Source organism: Balaenoptera ricei, chromosome 8 (genome assembly GCF_028023285.1).
Source record: "Balaenoptera ricei isolate mBalRic1 chromosome 8, mBalRic1.hap2, whole genome shotgun sequence".
Classification (NCBI taxonomy): Eukaryota; Metazoa; Chordata; class Mammalia; order Artiodactyla; family Balaenopteridae; genus Balaenoptera; species Balaenoptera ricei.
The window spans coordinates 59,990,364-60,015,843 of NC_082646.1; the positions used below are offsets into that span (position 1 = coordinate 59,990,364).

Genomic DNA, 25,480 nt, shown 5'->3' on the forward strand with positions numbered 1-25,480 from the left:
TCTGGTTCAGTCTCCCTAGGGTCACTGCTCTTTCCCCTGGGTCCCGATGCACACACTACTTTGTGTGTGCCCTCCAAGAGTGGAGTCTCTGTTTCCCCCAGTCCTGTTGAAGTCCTACAATCAAATCCCACTAGCCTTCAAAGTATGATTATCTAGCAATTCTTCCTCCCATTGCTGGACCCTCAGGTTGGGAAGCCTGAGGTGGGGCTCAGAACCTTCACTCCACTGGGTGGACTTCTGTGGTATAAGTGTTATCCAGTTTGTGAGTCACCCACCCAGCAGTTATGGGATTTGATTTTATTGTGATTGCGCTCCTCCTACCTTCTCATTGAGGCTTCTCCTTTGTCTTTGGATGTGGGGTATTTGTTTTGGTGAGTTCCAGTGTCTTCCTGTTGATGATTGTTCAGCAGTTAGTTGTGATTCTGGTGTTCTCGCAAGAGGGAGTGAGAGCACGTCCTTCTACTCCACCATCTTTGTCTTTTTCTTTCCTGTTTTCTGATTGATTCTTTTTACCAGGAGTCCTTTCTTGTTGTATGGATCCAATATAATGTCAAATTAGAATTTATTTCTAATCATAAGGTTGTAAATGCTGTTTATTGGATTTAAATGATCAGAATTACTCTCTAAATAAAGCACAAAAGACTTAATTACGGTTACAGAGTATATGTAAATATTAGAACTCTTGGCAATGTAAAAGTAACAGTATAGCTGTCAGAGTCAGAAGGTTGGGGTGGAGGAGAGATGGAACAGAGTACAGGGGCTAATTTCTTCATTTTATACAGTAGAAGTCACAAGATATTGCTAAAGCGGATGAAAGTGGAAATAAAGGTTCATTGAGCTTGAAGTAGTAATGAACAGAATAAACTAACACTATAACTACCACAATGTGGAAGAAATTGGAAGATGAGCAGTAGTGTAAGTGAGCAGATGTCTTCATTTTTTTCATGAGGGGAGTCACTAAATATTAATCCAGTTGATAAATCAAGAAATGGAGGTATATGCATATTCGCCAGATTTGATCAATCTGATGATGGTAAAAGGCATCACATCTCAAATCAGAAAAGCTTACTGGTTTCCTTTAAAGAGGGGGCCTAGAGCAGGGTGGGATGGGGTGGAGTAAGACTGACTTTTTCCTTAGTAACATTCTGTATTAAAGCATTTAAAAATATATATTATGTCTTTAAAGTAATATTTTATAAAAATAATTTAAATGTATGTAAATGTTGAACACTGGTTCAAAAGCTAGTGCTTGATAGAATGCGCAAGGTGGGAATGGCAATGACAGGGCTGGATGAGGCTGAGGGTGTGTAAGCTTGTGGCTGCAGAACACAGCCCTGCTTGGGTTAGAGGTGTTCCCAGAGGCAGGGCCCCTTCCCTCTGCTCCTTTAGCATGTTCATTCATCCAACAGCTTACCTAGCACTTGCTGAGCTTCAGATCCTGTTTTGGAGCTGGGGATAGGGAGCCATCTTTGCCCTTGAAATTGAAATCAATCCCTTACAAAAGACTGCTCACCTTAGAGCTGGCACTCCCCACCATGGGAAGGGTCTAGTCCATTTGACTTTCCTTTTCAGGACAAGGGAGGTGGAGGTAGGATTCCTGGGAGGTATGGTGATCAACCCTCCTGGTTTGCCCGCCATTATACTGGTTTTATAACTGAAAGTCCTTTATCTCAGGAAACCCCTCTGTCCTGGGCAAACCTGGGCACTTGGTCACCCTTTCCGAGGGGACAATTGCTAGCTCCATCTGTCACTTATCCTCAGTCTTTGTTCTGCTGGAGGAGATCAAGGAACCCACGGCTCGTGGGAGTCATCTCTAGAGTTGACAGCATGCTCTGCTTTCTGAATTTTGGAGGGTCTGCAGTAGTAGGGTAGTCAGGGTGAAGATCAGGGAGCTGGTGATTCTGATTTCTGGATGGCTAAGGTGAAGGGAGAGAGGACTCCAAGGAATGGAGCTAGGAGAGGTGGCGTGGGGTAGATTAAGGTAGGGTGGTTTCTTTGCCTCTAAAATTGCGTATCTGAGGGGCATACAGTTTCTTGTTTTGTTTTTTTCTTGAATTTTTGAATTTTATTTTATTTATTTTTTATACAGCAGGTTCTTATTATTTATCTATTCTATACATATTAGTGTATATATGTCAATCCCAATCTCCCAATTCATCCCATCACCTCCCACCCCCCACCCCCCCGCCACTTTCCACCCTTGGTGTCCATACGTTTGTTCTCTACATCTATGTCTCTATTTCTGCTGAGGGGCATACAGTTTGACCTTGGGAGGAGACCAGATTGTTAGGCCCACTTCATTCCTTAAAATGCACTTATTTAATAAGTATTTATTGGGCACCTACTATGTACTGCACACTTGATTATTGTTACATTACACTTCTTCATTAATTCAGCCCTGTTTAGACTCTGGGGATGCAGCAAGGGACCAAACAGATTCACATACAAAAATGGAGTTTACAATATAGAAGGGAATGTTGACAATTGACCTGTGGGCCTCTTTCCCTTCCATTAATCTATTTGTCTATTCTTAGACCAGTACTGTTCTGTCTTCTTCTTTTTTAAAAAAAAATATTTATTTATTTATTTATTTTGGGTGCCAGGTCTTAGTTGCAGCACGCAGGATCTCCGTTGAGGCATGAGGGATCTTTTAGCTGCAGCGTAAGGACTTCTTAGTTGCAGCATGCATGCGGGATCTAGTTTCCCGACCAGGGATCGAACCCGGCACCCCTGCATTGGGAATGTGGAGACTTACCCACTGGACCACCAGGGAAGTCCCTGTCTTCATTATTATAGCTTGATTTTATGTTTTTAAATCATGTAGTGTGGGTTCTCCAACTTTGTCTCTTTTTTTCCCCAAGATTGATTTAGCTTTTTCCACATAAATTTCTCATATAAAGGTCTACTAAAGAAAAAGCTTATTGGGATTTTGATTGGGATTGTATTGAATTTACAGATTGATTTTTTAAAAGTAATTAATTAATTTATTTTTGGCTGTGTTAGGTCTTTGTTGCTGTGCGAGGGCTTTCTCTAGTTGTGGTGAGCGGGGGCTACTCTTCGTTGCTGTGCACGGGCTTCTCATTGTGGTGGCTTCTCTTGTTGCGGAGCCCAGGCTCTAGGCATGCGAGCTTCAGTAGTTGTGGCACATGGGCTCAGCAGTTGTGGCTCGTGGGCTCTAGAGAGCAGGCTCTGTAGTTATGGTGCACGGGCTTAGTTGCTCCACAGCATGTGGGATCTTCCTGGACCAGGGCTCGAACCCATGTCCCCTGCATTGGCAGGCGGATTCTTAACCACTGAGCCACCAGGGAAGCCCTATAGAATGATTTTTTTGGAAAATAACAGCCTAATACTGAGTCTTCTAAACCATAAATTTGGTATATGTCTTCATTTATTTAGATCTCCTTTGATTTCTCTCAACATTTTGTAATTTTCAGTGTGTAAAGCAAAGGTCTTGCATGTCTTTCGTTAAATTTATTCCTAAGGATTTTATGTTTTTTGATGCTCTTGTAAACAGAATTTTAAATTTCATTTTCAGTTCTTTTCTGCGAGTATTATATATGGAAACGCAACTGGATTTTTATATATTGACTTCATTTATTAATTCTAGTAGTTGTTTGTACATTCCTTAGTATTTTCTGTGTTAACAATCATGTCATCTGCAAATATAGACAGCTCCACTTATTTCTTTCCAATCTTTGTGCCTTTTATTTCTTTTTATTTCTTATTGCAATGGCTAGGATCTCTTGTATCAAATTAAATATAAGTGGTGGGGCTTCCCTGGTGGCACAGTGGTTAAGAATCCACCTGCCATTGCAGGGGACATGGGTTCAAGCCCTGGTCTGGGAAGATCCCACATGCCATGGAGCAACTAAGCCCATGTGCCACAACTACTGAGCCTGCGCTCAAGAGCCCACAAGCCACAACTACTGAGCCCACGTGCCACAGCTACTGAAGCCTGCGTGCCTACAGCCCGTGCTCCGCAACAAGAGAAGCCACTGCAATGAGAAGCCCGCGCACCGCAATGAAGAGTAGCCCCCACTCACCGCAACTAGAGAAAGCCTGCACACAGCAATGATGACCCAACACAGCCAAAAAACAAAAAACAAAACAAACAAATAAATAAATTTATTTAAAAAAAAATATATAAGTGGTGAGGACTGAAAGCCTGGCCTTATTCCTGATCTTACGGGGAAATCATTCAGTACTTCAACTTTAAGTGTCATGTTAGCTGTAGGCTTTTTATAGTTTCTCTTTATTAAGTTGAGGAAGTTCCCTTCTACTGCATTTCACAGTAAAGGGGATATTTGTCTTTTTTTTTTTTGCTACTCAGCCTTTAAACTCCTTACTCATGTTTGGGGAATCCTCCACCCTTTGAGTCTTGGAGTAAGTTAAAGCCTGCCTTGCAGTATGGTAATCACAAATGCCAACCACACAGATTCTCAGTGTCCTTGCAGCACATGGACACTGAGAATCTGTGTGGTTGGCATTTGTGATTCCATACTGCAAGGGTAGGATCACATGACCTAGGGCAAGGGCACATGACTAGGCTCAGCCAATCAGATGCATAGGGGACTTTGACTCAAAGATGTAGAGCCAGCAAAGAATCCATTCTGGTGACAGAGGTGACAGTGGCCATATCTTGTTTCTGGGGTAGCAATAGGGCTAGGTTTGGTTCTGGCAATAGTGGGGGTATGAGTTGTGGTATCCATCGTTCAGCAGTAGTAGCTACATGACTATCTTGCCAATACGTTCTTTGTATGATTAAGTCAGCCAGAACTGGTTTCTGTTGATTACAAATAAGAACCTTGAATTGTCCACCTAGTTAAATACCAGTAAGCCCACCATAAAGAAATCTTGTTAGACAAACTGGAGATCTTGTTAGACAAATGTAAAGCAGCCCCTGCCATACTGGGGAGCTGACCCATCTGTGAGCCTTCTTCCTCAGGATATGGCTCTCATCCTCCTTTCCAGCTCCTCCCCTCCCCTCTCTGTGCTTTGGCCACAGATCCATCTGAATCCTTCCAAAGTGTCATGCCCTTTCCTTCCTCCCTGGCTTTGCAGCTGTTGAGTATCTTCTCCCTGGAATGCAGTTACCATCCCTCCCTAAACTGCTGACACTGCTTCCTAATTGGTCTCCCCCTCCACACCCCCTCAGGCCCATGTCCAGTCCACATTTCATACAACGGCCAGAGCTGTCTTCCCAAAATATATGTCTGAGCATGTCACCACTCTGTTTAAAATCTTTCAAAGCTTCTTTATTGATCTTTGGATAAAGACTAAATTCCTTAACACGACCCTCCAGGCTCAGCATGGTCTGGTTCCTACCTACCTCTCCAGCTTACTGGAAGACACTTAGAGGTAGAAGCAGGGGACTGGATTGAGATGGAATGAGGGGGGCAAAGGAGGAGTCAAGGATGACACCCAGATTTCTGGTTGGGGCAGAGGCAGGGAAGCTCCTTAGTTTATTCACCTTTAAGATCTCAAAGGTGTGTACTAGTCAGCCTCACATCTTTTGCTGAACAAGGAGCTGAAAACTCATCCACCCACCCACCCACTCACTCACACTTCAGTCTGACAGTCAACTACCTGAGCAGCCAAGCAGAGGCTTTAGGAGTGAGCTGCAGCTCTTTTATTTTTATGTCTTTGGCTTAGGCACTTTCCCTCCCAGTGTCTTCCTTTTCTCATCTATAAAGCAGGAATAATATCAGTACTTTCTCTCTTCCCTTCCCTTCCCTTTCCTTCTCTCTCCTTCCCTCCCTCTCTCCTTGATAAAAAATTACTGTAAGTGGTAAATTTCAGGCATGTGACTGGCCCAAGTTGGGACATAGCTGGAGATGACCATCTCCTATGGGCCTCAGTAATAGAATCTATTTGTCTTTTAGAAAAATCACTCTGGTTTTCAGGTGGAGGATGTATTGCAAATAAGTTGAGACAGGAAAGAAGGGGTCTCCAGTCTTCTCAACCCTTGGAGAAATGTGTGGGGAGGTGGGCTGCATGGAGGGTGGAACAAAGAGACCTGCCCCAAAACTCAGGGTAATCCTGGATCCTCCACTGTCCACAGTCCGTCCCTCAGCACGTGCTGTCGGCTCTACCTCCAAATATAGATGAACCCCTTTACTTCTCTTATTTTTTTTGACCATGCTACATGGCTTGTGGGATCTTAGTTCCCTGACCAGGGTTCGAACCTGGGCCTCCTGCAGTGGAAGTGTGGAATCCTAACCACTGGACCACCAGGGAAGTCCCACACCTTTACTTCTCTTCATTTCTGCTGCCATCACCTTAGTCCAACCACCATCCGTTCTCTCTGACCTACTCCAATAATGGGATGCCCCGCCTCTGCTCCTGTCTCGCTCCAAAACAACTCCATCCAACAGCCAGTGACCTTTAAAAATGTAAAGTAGGTACTGTTACTCATTTCCTAAGTCCTCCGCCGGCTCCCCAAACTCCTCAGCCTTAGCCACAAGCCTGCACGGTCCGCACCACTCCTTCCCTGTTCACCCAAACCCAGGCACCCTGTCCTTCCTTGCTCCTGTGCTTCAGGAAGGCCCAGCTTCTGTCCTCGCCGTCCCCTCTGCCTGGGTGGCCCTTCCCCTGGCTCTCCCCGCACACCGCACATCGCTGAGTCCTCCCCTGCAGGTCTCTGCCCAGAGGTCGTCTCCTTGAAGAGCCTCTTTCTAAGTACACTTGCCCCCATCACTCTTTGTTCCATCACTCTTATTTCCTTCATAACACTTATCACTGCCTGAAATTAGACTTTTTATATTTATAGAGGTCTCCTCAACATTACTACTTTTACATTTTTATTAATTTTAATTCTACTAGGAATACATAATTATGCTGCCCAAAGAGCCTGACAGGTAAACTCCTCTCCTCCCAGTGAGATCCCTCACTGAAGTGACAGCTCCATTTGTCCTATTGACCATGATTTGTAAGTTCCTAGAACCATGCATGCATGGCACATTCCACAAACAGTTAATGAATGAAGAGTGAATCAAGGGCCACACTCTCGCTCTACCACATATTAGCTTCCCTTTGGGGAGGGCTGGAGGAGGAGGAATCAGAGGCCAAAGTCCAGAGGAGGCAACGGATTTGGGCAAACTACTTAGTTTCTCCAACTATCAGTTTGCTCATTTATTTTTTAAAAAAAAGGGAAAAGAGCATTTATCTCATAGAATTGTGAGCATCAAGTAGTGCCAGGCACACCATAAACCCCCTCATGAAGTTTATAGTCTAGTGGGGGGGGGGCAGTGGGGACGTACTTGAAATGCTGCATGTTGATTCCATAGTTTACCAATCTGTTCAGTGGCCCTAGAATGTTAGAGCCTCGCTTTCCGAACTGGGCTGGAAAGAGCTATGTGGGAACAGGGGTTACCCTGAAACCATCCGATGCATCTTCCTGGACTGTTTGTTTTACTTGAAAGTAATTTACAGCATTATGTTTTATAGTAAACTAAACACAAAGACTTATTGAGTCAAATGCAGAATTTGCCTGAATTTTAAAATCCAGGTGCTTTGGGCATCATCATGAGGAGAGGCACTGGAGATCATGTGGGAGGGTTGAACCCCTGTTTTCTAGGTGGGGAAATGGATGCAGAGAGTGGCCAGATCCGGCCTCTCCATCCTGGTTAGCGTCCTCTCCATCCTGGTTAGCGTCCTCTCCATCCTGGTTAGCGTCCTCTCCGGCTCACTCGGTAAGCCTCCTGTCATCATGCAGGACGCTGGTGTGCTCCTCTCAAGTCCCTGACCTCAGCAGAAACAGCAGGTAGCTTCCTCTCCTTCCCCTGTGGGAGTGAGGGTGAAGCCCAGAGGCCAAGGCCAGGAGGAAGGTTCTGGGCCCTAATCCAACTCTCCTAATTCCTAACATTGTCCAGACCCTGGACCACCCTGCCTGCCCATCAACACTTCCTCTTCTCAACCATCCACCGATCTGGACATAATTATAGTAATTATACTGGGATATCCTTTCCCAATTATGTAAAACCAGCGTAGGTAACTGCTTCTGAGCATAATTACAGGAGATGTTTACAGACTCACAATCACATCAGAGTAAATGATAGCTTCCTTTCCTCCCATTAATACACCAATATTAGGGCCCTATCAGGGCCAATTAGTCAAATCCCAGCAGTGAGGGGGTGGGAAAGACCTCACACTCTCCCACCACCTGCAAAGCAGGAAGGGATCTCAGGGTCCCAGCCAGGATTTTACAGGACACCCAGAAGCCTGCAGAAGTATGGGCTAACATTCACTGGACACCTACTGTGTGTCAGGCACTCAGGGTAGGCCAGCAAACACCTAGGAACAATTCTGCACGCTGGTGTTAATATCCCACTTTACATGTTTGTAGACTGGTTCTGAGAGGGCTGGTGTCCAGGGTCACCCTCAACAGACCATGAAGCTAGGAGGGGGCTTTTCCATTATGCAACTCAACCGGCCAGACTCCCAGGCCACAGCGCCGCCAGCTCTATGCCCCCTTCCTTATCTCCTCTTTTCAATGCTTCCTCTTCCGTGGCAGTCATCAAAGCTACCCCTGCTCGCCTCCGGTCCCCCTCCCACCCTCATCAGTTCCCCAGCGTTGACACTGCCTTCTCTGGCCCCCTCCGCCCCTTCTTCCTGTCCCTGTGGGGTTGTAATCTCTCCAGAAGGGCGGGGAGGTGGGGTGGGGATAGGGTGGGGCATAGGGCGAAGGCCACAGCTGGCACCCAAAGTTTCCCACCGACCCCCACCAGGGGCTCCGCCCGGAGCTCTGCCCTGGGGTCGCGGGCACACCTTCGGCGTCCACGCTCCCGCACACGCAAAGGCCGCCCCCCCGGCGTGCGCAGGGGAGCGCGCCTGCCCATACGCACACCGCACAAAGACGTGCACCCCGCTCCAGCCAGGCAAACGCACCCCCAATCGGTAGAGCACGGAGCGGTGCACACGCACCCTCGCGTGCACACACGCGCACGTATACCCACCCCAGCGTGCGCCCTCACGTACACACACACGCACGCACACACAAGCCGGACAGCATCCTTGTGGACCCCTAATGCCGACCTCAGGGCCCTGACGCGTCCGGGCCCTGCCCAGCGGCTGGCTCGGCGGCGCGCACACACGCGCACACGGGCCCACGCGCGCCCTCCCAGCTCGGCTGCTCGGCTCCCCAGCTTCCCGGCTCCCCGCCCCGGCCGCGGCGGGCGCTGTGCGGCGGGCGCTGTGCGGCGGGCGCTGTGCGGCGGGCGCTGTGCGGCGGGCGCTGTGCGGCGCGGCGGGACCGGGCGGGGGCGGCGGCCGGGAGCGCGGAGGAGGCGGAGCAGGAGCCGGGAACCGGCTGGCTCGCGCCCCTCCTGCCGGCCGGGGATTTTCCAGCCTGGGCGCTGACGCCGCGGACCTCCCTGCGGCCGCCGCGGACCATGGGCGACAAAGGGACGCGGTGAGTGCGGGCGGCGGCCGGTCCGCGGCGCGTGGGGCGACCCGGGCGAGGGCGCGGGCAGGGGTTCTAGTCCGTGTCCCGGCTGTGCGTGAGCAGCCACCCCGGCACCGCCGGCGCCTGCTCCGCCGCGGCTCTCGGCTCTCCTCCACCCGAGGTCTCCCGTGTGGTCGCCAGCAGGGCCAGGGGCGCGGGGACGGAGCGATGAGGACCTGGCCGCGGAGACACACTCACACGCACTCACTCGCTGACACCCAGCACTGGCCAGCCGGCACAGGGACGCAGGGGGCACGTTGACACACAAAGGCACACGCTTATGTGGACACACGGGCACACTCATGCATGGGCGCGCTCATGCTGGCACACACACTGACATTCACTGCCACATGTCAGCACATCCAGTGACACACTGTCACACACTCACTGGTACACATTCATCAACACGTTCTTGCTGACATTCATGTTGGCATACACAGGTCACACTTCAACACATACCAGTGCTAACGCACCTTCATGCTGGCGCACACATGTTGGCCGACCCTGATACATACACTGTCACTTGCACTGACCTTAACAAACACTCTCACTGAGACACACACGTTCTTACCCTTACCAATAGGAATGCTTATGTTGGCATGTCTCTCACCAACACAGTGTTCAACAGGCTACACCAACGCTGACCCCCACAGACACACATCAGACTAATGCCCACACCGACACCCCAGGTCACATGCCAACAGCCCCTGGCCGCTGATAGACTCCAGGTCCCTGCAGGTGGAGAAGTGGAAACACACGCACCACACAGGGTGGGAGGCCCCCTGGAGCCTGGGAAAATGCCTCCCATCCACATTTCCTTTCCCTCTGACCTCCCCAAGGCCTGCGGTGGTGGCCGGGATCTGCTTGAGCTGGGGGTGGGGAGGGCCCTCCTGTCTCCTTAGGAGCCTGCCCTGCTCAGAAAGAGAGAGGGATGCCTCTGAAATGGGAAACTGGGACAGAAAGGGGAGGGGGCTGGGGCCCAAGACAAGCCCCGGTCAGGCACTCAGCTTTGTCACCCTAGTTCTACCCCGTCCCTCAGCCAACTCCCTTAAGTTCTGATACAAGCTTCTCCCTTAGCTCCTCTTACCCCTTCTGCAACCCCCTTATTCATTCTTTTCTTTCTTTACCCTCTTCTGTCCTTGTGCCCCACTTCTCCCTCCTCTCTTCCCTCTCTCCACCCTCCCTTACTCTCTCCTTGCTTCCAGTAATTATTTATTGAGTGCCTGGGGTGTACAGGGTATAGTGTGGGGATCAAAGATGTCCAAAACCTGTTCCTTCCCCAAAGGAGCTAATAGACTAGAGAGAAACGGCCCCCGTGGTCATCATGTTTCGGGACCACTGACAAAGCAACGTACCACTCACTGCCATCTGACACTGTCTCTCAACAACCTGAGAAAAGTCTTTTTTTTTTTTTTTTTAACACATTTAAAAATTTTATTTATTTATTTTTGGCTGTGTTGGGCTTTGTTGCTGCGTGCGGGCTTCCTCTAGCTGTGGCGAGCAGGGGCTACTCTTCGTTGCGGTGCGTGGGCTTCTCATGGCGGTGGCTTCTTTTGTTGCAGAGCAAGGGCTCTAGGCGCATGGCCTTCAGTAGTCGTGGCACATGGGCTCAGCAGTTGTGGCTCGCGGGCTCTAGAGCGCAGGCTCAGTAGTTGTGACGCATGGGCTTAGTTGCTCCGCGGCATGCGAGATCTTCCCGGACCAGGGCTCGAACCCGTGTCCCCTGCATTGGCAGTGGATTCTTAGCCACTGTGCCACCGGGGAAGCCCCAACCTGAGAAAAGTCTTTCAGAGATTATTTCCATTTTCCAGAAGAAGAAACTGAGGCTCAGAGATAACTTGTGCTCCTAAGTTTTAGAAACTGCTTCCCAGCCATCCTCCTGACGGCTCTGCAAGGAGGTTAGCTTTCCTCTTCCTGTTTTCCAGAGGAGGAACCAGAGCTTAGAGAGGTTACCTGACTTGCTTAAGGTCAAGAGGGGTCAGAGACAGGACAGAGGCTGGAGTTTACTTGGTCCACTTCTCTGTGGCTCACCCTTGGGCACTGTCACGCCCCTCGTGGGCCCTGGTTTGAGGCCCAAGAGGGATGGCCTGCTCTGTGTGTGGAGGCCCAGCTGGTGGTGGAGGCTGCAGAAGATCGTGAGGCATCTGCATTCACCTTGATGGCTAGTCCCCATTGCTGAACTGGTGACTCATGTCTCTGTCCTCAGCAGGAGCATGTGTGACCCTCTCCTCCACCACATCCATGTCCCCCATTGCCAAGATCCTCCTGACAGCTGAGGTCAGACTCTTCTCCCTGCAGGGAGTCAGGAGCCCTTCTTCCTCTCTCATTCCTCACGTGCTACTTCACCATCAGGGTGACTCAGCCCCTCTTGGGCCTTGGTTAGCCTCACTGTGACTTGGGGGAAAGTGTCATTGTTCTCCTGCTGGCATAGGTTGTCAGCAGGATGGGACACCATGAGCAGCCAGGCACCTGTTGGAGACCCAATCTTTGGGGCCAAGCATTTTCCAAGACTCCCCCTTCTCTCCCTCTGACTCACTGGGGCAGCTTGAGGACCTTGGACAATGGTCCTCACCTCTCTGGACCTTAGTGTTCCTGTCTGTAAACTGTAGCTATCAATACCTACCATTTTCAGGGCTCTCCCTGTGTTTTCTGAATATACTGGGCAGGGGAGGAAGCGCTGCCAGAAGGCTGGTGCCCAGGCCTGGCTATGGTCCATGTGACGGTGGCCCTGCTCTCTCTTCCGGTCTCCCCTGTAGTCCCAGGAGGCCTCCCTCTCCCTTCCAGACAGGTTTCCTGAGGAATTTGGAAGAGAAAGACAAAATCAGTAATGGGCTGTACCTTGCCTTGTTCTGTAAACCATGGGATTCTACTTTATCTCTGACTTAAAAGAAGAGGCTTGCAAGTATCCAATACTCTAAGGATCAGGAGTCGTTGCATCCATCCTGCACCTGGATTTTCAACCCCCACGTGAAAGTGACAATGAGAATTAATCAGAAACTGTCACTGCCCTCTAGGGAGTCCCAGGGTCAAGGGGGAAAGAGGGCATGAGACGAATACCTGGATAGGACTAATTACAGGTAGTGTGATGACTGCTCTAACAAGTGCTCTAGGAGCAATCATACAGCCATTCAACAAACGTTGACTGAGTGCCGGGGCTGGCGGTTCAGAGGTGAATGGCTCTACTCTGTTTCCAAAAGACTGAGAGCAGAGCAGATGATTATAATGCAGGGTGACATGTGCTGTGGGAGGCTGAAGGAGGAGTCCCCCGCCCAGTCTTGGCAGGGGGCATGGTGAGGGAAGCTTTCCTGGGAAGGAGGTGGCATTGGAGCAAGGGGGTGGGACTGGGGACGTCATTCCTGGCCAGGGGTGCAGAATGTGACAAGGCTTGGAGGCATGAAGCAGCCTGCGGGTTGGGCTGGGGTGATGGGTGCGAGTGAACACGGGCCAGTTATCAACAGGCTGGGATGTCAAGCTAAGGAGAGAAGATTTTCTCCCTAAGTCCCTGGTGACTCAGAGAGGACTGCGGGGAGGGGAGGGATGGGAGCAGATTTTTGTTTTAGAGGGATGCCTTTGGCAGTGGCAAGGAGGGGCAGGCCTGGATGCAGGGAGACCAGTGAGGAGGCTGAGGAGGAGCCTGAGAGAAGGCGAGATCCGGGCTAAGGCTTTGGCAAGGATGGAACCGAGAAAGATGAACAAGGAGCTGGAGTCCCTTAGCCTTACTGCCTGGATGCTTGGTATGTGTCAGGTTTACGTGCATGATCTCACTTGGTTCTCCCTACGATCCTATTAGCATAAGGATTGTTGTTCCCATTTTACAGACCAGGAAACAGACTAGGAGAGATTCAGTAATTTGTCCACTGCCGTTCAGCCAACGAGCTTCTGAACCCAGGCCCATCTGTCCTGCTGCTCCTTGCTTTCACTCAGAGGGACGGGGTTGTCTGGCTCATAGGTGGCCTCCCCCATCCCCCTGGCGGCCTCATTCTCAAGTTTTGCGTCCCTTCTGGTTCTTGCTGTTCCCACTAATTCAACTGGCAATATACAGGATCAAAGTTAAACAACAGGAGGGACTTCCTGAGAGGTGATGGGATGGAGTGGCATTTCGTTTCCTACAGATGTTTATGAACTCTTCTTTTTTGGCAGAGAAGGAAGATGGGTGTGATGGGGACACGTAATCACCAGCTCTCTATGAACCTTGGCTGTTGTCTCTCTTGGTGGTTAAGCTCTGTGTGATCCATCTTGGCTGGAACATGGGGGAAGTCCTGTGGCTTTGGCCAGGGGCGCTTATGGGGCTGCTGGGAGTGGAAGCATTGAGCTTGACCCATCTTCTCTGATCCTTGACTCCGGGCTGGCCTCTGGGCTTCACACGTCTCCCCAGCTCTCTTCCTTCCGAGTTTGGGCCTCCTTGCCCAGGGTTGAAACCTCCCACTGGCATGGGTTCAGGGGTCCTGAGTCATGTGTGTGCCATACCTCGGGGCTGTGGCAATGGAAGAACAATAGCCTGGGAGTCAGCACGCCCCAAGTGGCCTCCTGGCCTCTGCCAGGCCATCCTCCACAGCGACCATGCTGACCATATCTTGAGGCCTGCAGGGCGTGGCAGCTTCACAGGGAGTCAGGCTGGAAGTTGAGGAAGATGTAGGGAGGCTTCTGCATAGATAGGTCCGGATCCTGGGGCAGGGATGGACGTGGGAGGCAGGGATTTGAAAGTCTTCCGGTTAGAGATGGTGTTTGACTTGGGGATTATGGATGACATGGTACAGGGAGAGGGAGAAGATAGAGCGTATGAAGAGAGGATGGCTGGGGGCATTTGAGGCTTTGGAGAGCACCCATGCCTGGGGGTGGAGAGAGGAGGAGGGAGAGAATAGGGGAGGCTGTGTCTTGGGAGCCAAAGGTCAGGGAAGGACCAACAGAGAATGAGCTTGGGAAAGACCCCTGGGATTTAGGCAGAAGGCAGTGGCTGGTGACTTGGTGAGAGGGGTTTTGATGGAGCCATGAGGGCAAAGCTGGGCTACAGCGGGCAGAGGAGAGAAGAGAAGGACCTTGCTTTTCTCCGTGCCTGGAGCTGGGGGGGAGCCTCTCGGAAGAAGGGTATGAGGCCCTGGGCTGGGGGTGGTGGGGTTTCCGGTTGTGGGGACCTGGGGGGTGAGGCTCAGCTGGGGACTGGGGGGAACATTGCAGAGGCGTCAGCTGGTCACAGGGGGGCATGTCTGTGCTGGCTCCTGAAAGAGGGGCCGCTGACTCAGGCAGGGGGTCTTGAGAAAGGCTTCCTGGAGAAGGTGCCCCCTGAGCTGGGTCCTGGGGCACAAGGAAGGCTTAGGTGTCCTAGACAGAAGGAAGAGCCTAGGCCAACGTGCAGGTGCGCGAGTGTGAGGGGTGAGGCTGCCGAGGGAGGTGGCAGCCCTGGCGAGCAGGCTTTGGGTGCTGGGGTGGGTGGGTTTCAAGGTACTTTCTACTCAGGTATTCACACCTCAGGTGTCTTTGTTCCCCAGGTGGTGAGCTCCTTGTGATTTGGGGCTACCTCTGTTTCCTGTTTGCTGGTCCATTATCCAGCTCTGGGTCTGGTTCACAGGAGATGCCTGGCAGGGATTTGTTGACAGGACTGAACTCCTTCGTCCCTTCTTGCCTCTGCTGTCAGCCCAGGGGCTCCCTGAGTGCTGAAATTAGCTCTTTCCCATTAGGGAATCCTAAGGATGGAAGCCATGCTGCCCACATTAGACTGGCTGTTGGGGGGGGTCTCCTCCATCAGACTGGGAAGTCGTGAGGGAGAAGGTTACCACCCCTATCAGAATGGACTTCCTGCAAGTGAAGCCTGTTTCTCCCCCATCAGATAGGCTTCTGCAGGTGGGAGCCATGTCTCCTACATCAGGCGGGGGGCTCCTGGGGGTGGAGCATGTCTCCAGGACAAGCCCGGGAATTAGAACAGGGCACCCTTATGGTTCCTGGGCACCCTCCTTCCCTCCTGTGTGCAGGATGGGTCCTGCCCCAGGGGTGGCTTGAGCCCTAGTAGGGGGATATAGATCAGAGGGGGTGGGACAGGGCAGGGTGGCTGCTTTTGAGAGGGAAACAAAGGACACTGTTGTCCCAGCCCCCTCCCTCCCTCCCTCCCAAGGGGCCCTGGCAGGGTCATCACTCTGGAGACGCACCTCCTCCTTCCTGGGCCTGGCCCCATCTTTAGTCCCACTTGAGAGGAACTGCTTGTTCCTTCCCAAGAGACCCGGTGCCAGATGAGGCCCCCAGGGGGCCAGACCCCAGGGACCGGACCAGACAGGTCCCTGGAGTTCTGTGTGATTGAAGTCACCGCAACCACTGAGCTGCTTTCCCTCTGCCTGGGGCTGGGCCTGTCCTGGCTGAGACCATAGCCAGTGGGTCCTTCTGTAACTGGAGAGGGATCTGGAGCAGGTAGGGTGTTGTGGTCCATGTCAGGCCAGCGGGAGGCAGGACTCCTCACTCAAGGTCTGAGGGGTTCAGTGTCCGTGCAGGGTGCAGCCTCTCTCCAGGGTGTACTCAGAAGCCCAGAAGCTGAATGAGTATGGACCCACACAAGGCAGGGGCTCCCTCGCATCCTGGCCGTGGGCCTCTGGCCCCACAACTGGTCCTCCTGGTCCTTTTGCAGCCTCACCCCCTTCCCCCAGCCTGTGCAGTCAGTGGGCATGGATGCATTTTGGCAGAGGACCAGGGAGGGGGCGGGGAGTGGACTGCTGGGATGTGCCATCCCCGGAGGGTCCCAGAGATACGCTCTAATGCTTGCTCAGTGCTGGAGGGGAGAAATGGGGGATTGGGCAGCTCAGGCCTCTGCCCCACACTGGTGGGACTGAGACTGCTGGGTGGCTGAGGGTTGTGTTCTTTCCTGTGAGACCAGGTCCTCGCCTGGGCAGCCTTCTGCCTCCCAAAGCACCTGCAGGAACCGGCAGGCAGGCAGGTCCTGGAAAGTTTCATTTTCTCTGCCCAGGCTGTGCCCTCCTTTAGGTGCTCCCAGTGCCCTCTGTGATCTGATTAGCATGTATTAGAGGCTGATTAGTATAGTGGTTAGGCTCTAGGAAGAACCAGGTTTCCTGGTTTCAAATGCCAGCTCTGCCACTTACCAGCCTGGCAACCTCTGCTGATTATTTAACCCATTCTCTGCTGCAGCTCCCTCATCTGTAAAATGGGTTAGCAATAGTGCCTGCATGATACGTTGTTTTGAGGATTAAATGAGTTAAAATAGGTACAGCTCGGGGACAAGTCCATGGAACAAGTGCCGTGTTACATGCGGTTAGTTCACGACACCCTTCCTGTCCTTCAAGACCTGGATCACACATGGCCTCCTTCTCTGGGAAGCCCTCACTGATCTCCAAGTGCCTTGTGACTTTTTTTTTTTTTTCGCCATATATTCATTCTCTCTCTCTTCTCTTTCTGTTGGCACTCATCCCTCTGTCTCTTCGTGGGTCCTGGTTATTTGCACACTGGTGATGTCCTCTGTGTGAGGCCAAGGGCACCTGTCCTGGGTCTGTTGTCCCTTTGCACCTGTGCAGACCTGGCATGGCACTGAGCTCCATAAATATTTGTTCAGTGAAGGAAGCTAATGTAGGTGTTTCACTGGGAAACAATATACTTGGGGATGGGCAGTGTGGTGGGTGAGGACAATGGGACACCATTGCTGATTCTGAGACGTCTAAAAGTCACCCTGAGCCACAGGCATTAGATTATTCTCTGTGATCCAAAGGGCGGAGGTCACAGGATGACTTGCTTTACCTTTGTTAGGAGAATGTGTTTTCAGGCAACCAGAGCTACCTGGCGAGGGGCTTGGTGGCTCATTCCAGCCTCTGTGCCTTTGTTCTTCCTGCTCCCACCATCCAGAATGCCATCCTTTCTTCTCTCTGCTGGTCCAAATTCTACGTCCTAAATACGTGCCCAGCCATGGTGCCATCACTTCCTGGCCCCCAGAGGGTGGGCTCCATTCATCACACCCATCCTCAGACATTTACTGAGCCTTTCCTGGGTCTGGGCGGTGACATGGGAAAGTAGGGAGTTCCCCTTTGGGTTGGACATCTGGATCTGGCTATAGTATATCCAGTGTGGTTTGACCTGACCCGAGGAGGGGACCATGGCTTCCGATGATCCACCGGTGATCAGGGAGCTCTTTATGCAGCTGGAGAGCCCTCCCTTGGCCTGCTGGCAGAGCACAGAACTCCCCAGTGGCTTCCCACTGGGCAAGTACTCAGAACCCACCTAATTACTGGGGACAGAGTTCTGGGCGCTGGATCCAGCAGGCTGCGGTCCAGTAATAATCAGCTAATTAAACCACCCAAGAATTGCTCCTTGGCCCAGAGGAGTGGAGGGAAGGGGGTGGTGAGGCTCAGAAGAGTCGTGGGAAGGAGAGGGCTGCTATATGCAGGGAGGGTTCAGACGCTGGGCCTGCTGAGCAGAGCTGGGAAAGGGAAGCAGGAAATGGGGAGGGGGGGTGCAGGGCAGGGAGAGAGACAGCTGGATGAGAGAGGGTGTTATCTGGGGACAGCACTCAAGTGAGATGAATCAGGGCAAGGATCTGGTCTGGGAGGCAGGGACCCCGTTTGTTCACTGTCCCTGTGACATCATGGATGAACTGCTTTTCCTCTGTGGACCTCAGTTTCTGCACATGTCAAGCAGCACAGGGGAAAGGGGTTGGCCTGGGAGGTCCCTAGGACCCTTTGCTTTGGTTCAGCAGCTAGCAGGGGAGGGGGGCATGAACAGCAGGCTGTGTTTCCGCCCGATAGCTTGGCCTCTAGCAGCCCTGTCTTCTGGAAGCGGCAGACGGTGCTTGGGTCTGATCCAGCCTGAGATTGAGTTGCCGTAGGTTAATCAGAAGTGAAGACTGTAGGTGGCAGCAGGCACACCCTCGGCCTCTGGTGTGCCCTTAGCCCTGCCCTGTCCTCGTGACTGTCCTGTGGTTCCCAAACCAAGTGTCCTCAGCGAGTGACCGCTTAAGGCTCTGCAGTGTCTTTTCCACCAGTCTAGAAATTTCCCAAGTAGCATCCCCAGGTGTGTGGGGATGCGGTTCCCCGAAGGTAAAGCCACAAGGTTTGGAGTTTGGATTTCAGAATCACACAGACTCGGCTTTGCTGTCCAGCAATATTGCGCATTAGCTCCATTCCCTTGGCTGAGGGTCTTAAACTCTCTGGGCATCAGTTTTTGCATTTATGAACTAAGGATAATAATATCCCCTATTGCGTGTGGTTGCTATGGGCACAGAGGGTAGGGATTTGATAACAGTCATTGTTACTCTTCGGGACTGGCAGTGGACCTCAGCTTTTCTCTCCGCCCCCTCTCTCCTGCATCCCCTCCCTCCTCCCGTCCTGCCCAGGACCGTGTGCCCCGCTGGGTGTGTTGGGGTGGGAGCTGTGCTGGGCTGGAGGAGAAGGTCAGATGGTGGCTGGAAAGGGAAGTGAGATTGCCCGGGGAGGGGTGGGGCAGTTGGGGCTGGAGCAGCCGTGGCCCCTTCCCTTTGGGCCCCGCACTTATGGTGGGTTCTCTAGGAGGAAGTGAGGAGAGCGTGGGGGCAGGAAGCTGGGGACAGGGGTGGGCTTTGTGGAGGTCCCAGGCCTCTCTCCTTTAGCCCCCGCCCCCAGGTGCCGGGTGCGGAGCCCAGAGCCTGGTTTTCTGCCAGGGAAGCCAGCAGGCCGCTGTTTCACACACTCAGACAACAAACAGCCCTTCCTGGTTCTCAACCCCTAGTGGGAGGTGCCTGCTTGAAGCTGGGGCACTTGGAAGGCAGCGCCTGCCTGCCACGGAGGTCGGCCGAGGTCTGGAGGAGAGGCCGCAAAGGAGGGGACAAGAGCCGCCTCCCCCTCCCTCAGCCTCTCCCCGCAGTGCTGGGCTGTGGCATGCCAGGGTCTCTGACTCCAAGGAAGCTGATTACATAACGCAGCCGGACTCCCTGCTGGCTTCTTCCATTCCTCCCCAGAGCGGCCTCAAAGGAGGTGCTGCTGTGCTTTGATTCCCGGGCCCAAGAGGTCATTGTGACCATCCCCCTGCTTAGGGCGCTGGTATGTGCTGCCCACACCATCTCGGGAGGAGAGCTGCATGCCCTGCGCTGCCTTCGTGCAGGCACTGGGGTTGCCTCTGCGCACTGACCCCCTTCCCACGCTCCTGGGAGCAGGGCTCCAAAGGGGAGAAGCCTCATTAGAGGAAACAGGCTATGTCCTGAGATAATTTGCCTGCAAAGTGCCCCAGAGGGAAGCTGGCCTCTCTGCAGCCAGAGGGACGGATAACCAGCATCTTCCAGTTTGTTCAACTCAGTTCCACAAACGTTTCTCGAGCACCTGCTGAGTGCCAGGCCCAGACCTCCACTCAAGGCACATCGCCGAAGCCGGCTGGCTCACCCCCGTGGCGTCTCTCTCCTGGTGGGAAGCTGACTTAAGGAGCAGTTCTGCCCCCTGTCTCCCACCTAAGGCAATAGCCTTTCTCACAGGCCGGGGCCTGGCTGTTCTGTGTTCTGGGGTGGCAGGGACATCACAACAAGGAAGCATGGGGGTTCCTCTGGGCTAGGCTTTTTCAGGCTTGGCTTATACCCTTTCTATTCAGCCACCCCTGCCCTCCCAAGGAGGTTCCCGTGAACAAACCCGTGAGTGTCTGCAACATCGCAGGCCCTGGGCTGGGCACTTGAGGTATGAAGAGGAAACAGGCAAGTCTCGGCCCTCGTGCTGCTTGTATCTTCTGGGGGAGAGGAAACAGATCATCCCAACATGGCGGGTAATGGGAATTCATTTATACGGGGCACAGAGCAATCCCAGTGGATAAGTGTCACAGGCACACCCTCAGAAGCGGGGGGCAGGGGGGTCATTGCAGCAAGCTTTGGAAGGTGAGTTTGACATGAACCAGAGGTGACGCTTGTCTTGGCGGTGCCTGTGACCGATGTTCTCAGCGGGGACTGACTTCCTTCATCAGATACTTGAGAACCCACTATGTGCCAGGCACAGAGTCAGACACTCACTTCATCTGCTGTGAGTCAGGTGTGTCCTGGGACTGTTGGAGGACATAAAATCTAGGGTGAAAAGTGAAGGTTCTGCCACGTGGCATCACAGTGAGTGTTTGGGCCTGAACAGAAGTAATGGGGCAGGTGTAAGAGGAGACACCGGGCTCAGCAACCACTCCGTGGAAACCAGGGGCTGCCTGGGTCTCCCCTGGTGGAGGGCAGCGGGAGCAAAGGCTTCCCTCCAGCCAGGAAGACCTTGCGGAGGTCTGATGACTGTTCCCAGAAAAGTGATGGACATGAAAGAGCTGGGAAACCACGTCTTACGAGAAACAGCTCTAGGCTTGGGGCCGTGGGGCGGGGGTGGGATGAGGGCACACGTCTGCGGCTCCGAGGGCTGGGAACACCGAGGCCAGGCAGTGGCGTGGTAGAAAGAGGGAGCTCATCTGGGGTTCTCACCTCCCCTCTATCAGTAGTTTTGTGTCTGTGGGCTGAGTTTTTCAGCCTCTGGGCATAAAGTTTCCATCCTTTCTGTGTTGTATCTGTGCTAATGAAAGCACTCAGCACATTAGCAGGTTGATTTTATTATAGGTCTCTATAGCTCCAGGGCAGTGGAAGAAACCTGGAAGCATTTTTATACTCAGTAAGGAGAACTTCCTTTTTTCGCAACAGATTTTAATATCCTAAAAAGGACAAAGATGATCACACAGCATAATGGAGTGGTTAATATGCACATATTCATTTCTCGTATTATTTAGAGCGATCACTTCAGCAGCAGCGACTCCCTATGCATACTTGAAACAATCCAGCCATCTCTGATGTTCGCAACTTTGCAGAGTCGACTTTGCCAAAAAAATAAAAAGAAAGAAAGAAAGAAAAATTTTTTAGTAGAACTTTCAAACAAAAAACCACGACCCAGTCTTAGACTGAGCCCTGACCCCAATCAGCTTCCGTCGGATTGTAGAGCTGGGATGGGGGTGGGAGAGGTCCCAAACTCCAGGGAGAAAAGAAACCCTCACCTAACCCTCGGGGGGGCATTTAACCTGATGCTGATGGATACATGTCCCCATCACCAAAGTGCTTTTCTTCTCCCTATTCCACAGCCACCAGCTCAGTCCAGGCCCCACTTCTGGCCTGGACTTATTGCAGTAGTCTTCTGGCTGCTCAGTCTAAACCCCCCAAATCCTCCTCTTACTCTGAAATTCACATCTGACCCTGTCCTTCCGCAGCTTAAAAACTGATCAGTTTCCCCTGTTTCCTATGAGACAGTTCACATTCTTCTGGTGGCACTGGAGGCCCTTCCCTCCCACGCTCCTTTCCCAGTTCTCCCCACCACACAGCCAACATTCTGGCTCCACTGACTTTTTTGTATGTTCCTCCACAGTCTTCATACTTTCCACACATCTGTGTCTGTTCAAGCCAGTCTCTTTGTCCGGAATGCCTTCCTCCTCTGCCTGGTGAAATCTCCCTTGTATTTTAAGGTTGAACCTAAGCTCAGTGCAGTTCAATCGAACGCCATGCGGTTGAACTGCATTAGACACGTACTATGTGCTTGGGCATGACGCCTTCCCTTGACTCTGTGTTCCCTGCCCAGGCAGAGTCGATGCCCTCCTCCATGCTCCCTTGGCGCCTTGCAGGCTTCCGCGATGGCACGTTGTATCAGAATTGGCTGCTGTCATGTCAGTTTCCTGTGCTAGAGGGCAGGCGTGTGTATGGTACCTCTTGGATCCCCAGTTCCTGATAGGGGCTGGCCGAGCTGGGCGAGGTCCAGGTTTGCAGAAGTGCACTGAAGCAGGAGTACAAGCAGCGTGCACACACACACACACAGCTGTTGTACTCAAATAAGCGGGGGCCAGAATTGGGTATTGTGTTGGGGAGTAAGTCAGGGAAGGTTCTCTGGAGGAAGTGAGGCCTGAGCTGCTGACCCAAAGGAGAAGCACTCTTTCCTTCTTCTCACTTGCTTCCTGGCCCTGGCTGAAAGAAAACAGCTGAAACTGACTGTGAAAAGGGAAATGTATACGTTTTGAACTGGGGGTTGGGATCTTCTAGCCTGGAGATGATTAAATAAGGCGTATACCTCCTCCCTCCCTTCCTTCCACACACATTTTCTGGACCTCTAGGACATGCCAAACACTGGGGCTACAAAAATTGATTAAATAAAACAGGTCTTAACATATTTTTCTGTCTTAATGTTCATGCTGGAACCTGCCCTTTCCTTTATTTGTCTCATTGGAGTCTAAGTCTTGGCATGTCACTTACAGCTCTGTGACTCGGGACGGGTCATGTATACCATGGAGGTGATAATATGCTCCTCATAAGGTTGTGCTTGATAATGTGTGTGAGGTGCTGCACAGGTGCCTTTGACAGTGGGTCCCTCATGGAGTGAGAGCTCCTCTCAGACTGCAAGCTTCCTGAGGGGGGGCGGGGACCGTGTCCAATGTGTCCTCAGTGCCCAGTGCAGGGCCAGGCACACAGTACACTAGGGTGGTCAAGCGTCCCAGTTTTCCTGGTCTGTCTCAGTCCCACATTTTGGGAGAACCCTCCGTCCTGGGTGAATGGGGACAGTTAATTGGTCACCCTACACTATGTTCTCCATAAGGGTTTGTAGAATGGATATATGGATGAATGAATCATGAGGGACAGACAGCAGTGGGACTTGGACGAGCAAGAGCCAGCGCTGGGCGGCTGGCTTGTGGGGTGAGAAGTGATCTTGTGAAGGGTCTGGAAGGCCCAGCAGGTAGAAGGCGGGAGGCAGGCATGGGGCACTCTGCTCCTCGGCAGGGAAGACACGAGGCCCTGAGTCTTTAAGACTGTTGCTTTCAAGCAGGTTTCAGGCTTCCAAGGCCTATGTGCTCTTCCTCGGACTCATCCAGAGAGAAGGCAGTCATTGAGGTCCACTTTCGCTGGGAGGGCCTGTAATGAGCCCCCAGTTGCTCCTCTGCCTCGGAGGTTGGAGGCCTCTGGCCCCTCCACCTGCTATGTTCCGGCAAGCCTGCCCACTGCCTTCTGAGCTGTCCACTCCAGACGTGGTGGAGGCCTGGGCCGCGAGGTGGGAGAGCAGGGCTGCAGGCCACGCTCAGAGACTGAGTGGAGCCTCTGTTTCCCCACCTGTTCAGTGGGGATACAGCCCCTCCTGCCAGGGCGTCTGTGAGATGCCACTGGTGGAAGTCTCCTTGGCATGTCTCGCACTAGTATGTGCATAACTAGTGTCATTTGTTGTCTGCTTCTGTAAATGGGGACAATAAAACTTGCTCTGCATACCTCCAGGGGCTGTTGTGTGGGCCCAATGGGATGTGGGATGTGGGAACACATGGTCAGCCACGTCATAGCCTTCAAATATTTGGGGAGGGGGGCCTCAGAAGAGCTGCTCAGGCCGGCCCAAGGTTCCAGGCGCAGGTAGGGGTGGACCCTGCCCACCAGGCGTGAAGGATCCTGTGGGGTGGGCTCCAGCACTGCTGTCCGTGAGAGCACGCAGACCCTATGAGCAGGCCCTGTGCTCAGGTGAGCTCTGCTGCTTCTGAAACCATGGCAAGAGAGAGACGTGGGAGGGTTTAGTAGCAGCAGGACACGTGACAAGAAGAAGGAATGTTCCAGAGCCTCGTCTGTCTGTTGGGCCGGAGGCAGGGCCTTTGTGAAGGCGGGTTGTGCTCAGATCGCCTCTGGGCCCTTCCTCCAGCCCAGAGGCGGATTCACCGGGAGGCTGGTGCCGCTTCAGCTTCAGGCCTTCACACTCCAGGGCCGTTTCCAAGGCCTAGCAGTGTGTCCACGGGCTCAGGGGGATTGTGAAACGTGTAAAAGGAAGAAGATATTTTTGTACTCTTTTTTTCTTTCTTTTTTTTTTTAAAAGAGGGTTTCCAAACTACATGAGTTTCAGGCCCATCCAAGCCTGGATCTGCCCCTGCTCTAATCAGGAGTCCTTTGTGCCAGGAGGTTGGTGCCATGTCGCTGCATGTCCTCAGGGAGTTCTCATCCCATCGTGGACCTGGTCATCAGTTAGAACCCTCCCTGCTGAGGCAGGAGCTGAAAGGCATCTAGGGGAGCGAGTTCTGGGCCAGGCCAAGCCCACAGTTCCTGCTTGCTGTGTCAGTAAGAGACTGGAAAGGCCTCTTTGCCCTCAATCTTACTCATCCGTGAAAGGGACATAAAACCTACCTTAAAGGCTGTGGAAAGGTTTAAAAAATGTACCACTGCCTGGTGCTGCAGGTACCCAGTACCTGATGAAACTGCCTGGGAGAGCCCAAGGCTTGTCATGGGAGCTCAGTAAACGGTGGTGGAAGCTGGATGGACGTGGCGCAGGGACCCCACCCCTTCTTTTTTTTAAAATTAATTAATTTATTTATTTTTGGCTGTGTTGGGTCTTTGTTGCTGCGCGCGGGCTTTCTCTAGTTGCGGCGAGCGGGGGCTACTCTTCGTTGTGGTGCGCGGGCTTTTTATTGCGGTGGCTTCTCTTGTTGCGGAGCACAGGCTCTAGGCGTGCGGGCTTCAGTAGTTGTGCACGTGAGCTCAGTAGTTGTGGCTCGCGGGCTCTAGAGCGCAGGCTCAGTAGTTGTGGCGCACGGGCTTAGCTGCTCCGCGGCATGTGGGATCTTCCCAGACCAGGGCTCGAACCCGTGTCCCCTGCATTGGCAGGCGGATTCTTAACCACTGCGCCACCAGGGAAGTCCAGGGCGCACCCCTTCTGTTAGGATGGAGCCAGTTCTGCTGACTCTGATTCACCTGCACTGTGCTCTGCCTGATGCTGGGCGCTAGGGATGCGGGCTGCTGGGGTGGGGTGGTGGCAGTCAGATGAGCTAAGAGGGTGAAAGTGTTTATCAGCTGTGAAGTACAGCTCCCCGGGAAGGAGGGGCCGTTGTCAACGGAGTAGCCCTTTTGTGGGGAGGGGCAGGGTGGAAGTCTGGACTGTCCTTTCCTGCTCGTGGAGGGGAGGTGGTGGTGGTGGTGGTGAGGAGCCTGGCCGGGTTTGTGTCTGAGAAGAGCTGCCTGTGCGGGCTGGGCTGACCTTTCCTGCTCAGAAAGGAAGCCAGGCCGGCAGGGTGCGCTGCTTCCTCCTGCACCTTCGGGGAAGGGTGGCTTAGTGGTGGTTGCCTCCTGTGGCTCCCAACTTCAAACCACAG

The 25,480-nt window shown here is 52.6% G+C and overlaps 1 protein-coding gene across 1 annotated transcript in view; it reads left to right on the top strand.

Annotated features, from left to right (window-relative positions):
• Positions 1-9,263: 9,263 nt before the first annotated feature.
• ARRB1 (arrestin beta 1) overlaps positions 9,264-25,480 on the top strand; it is a 74,019-nt gene continuing 57,802 nt past the window's right edge. Inside the window, exon 1 of the mRNA XM_059930795.1 lies at positions 9,264-9,409. Coding sequence (XP_059786778.1) covers positions 9,390-9,409 — 20 coding nt within the window. The 5' untranslated portion in view covers positions 9,264-9,389. The remainder of the gene's footprint in view (positions 9,410-25,480) is intronic.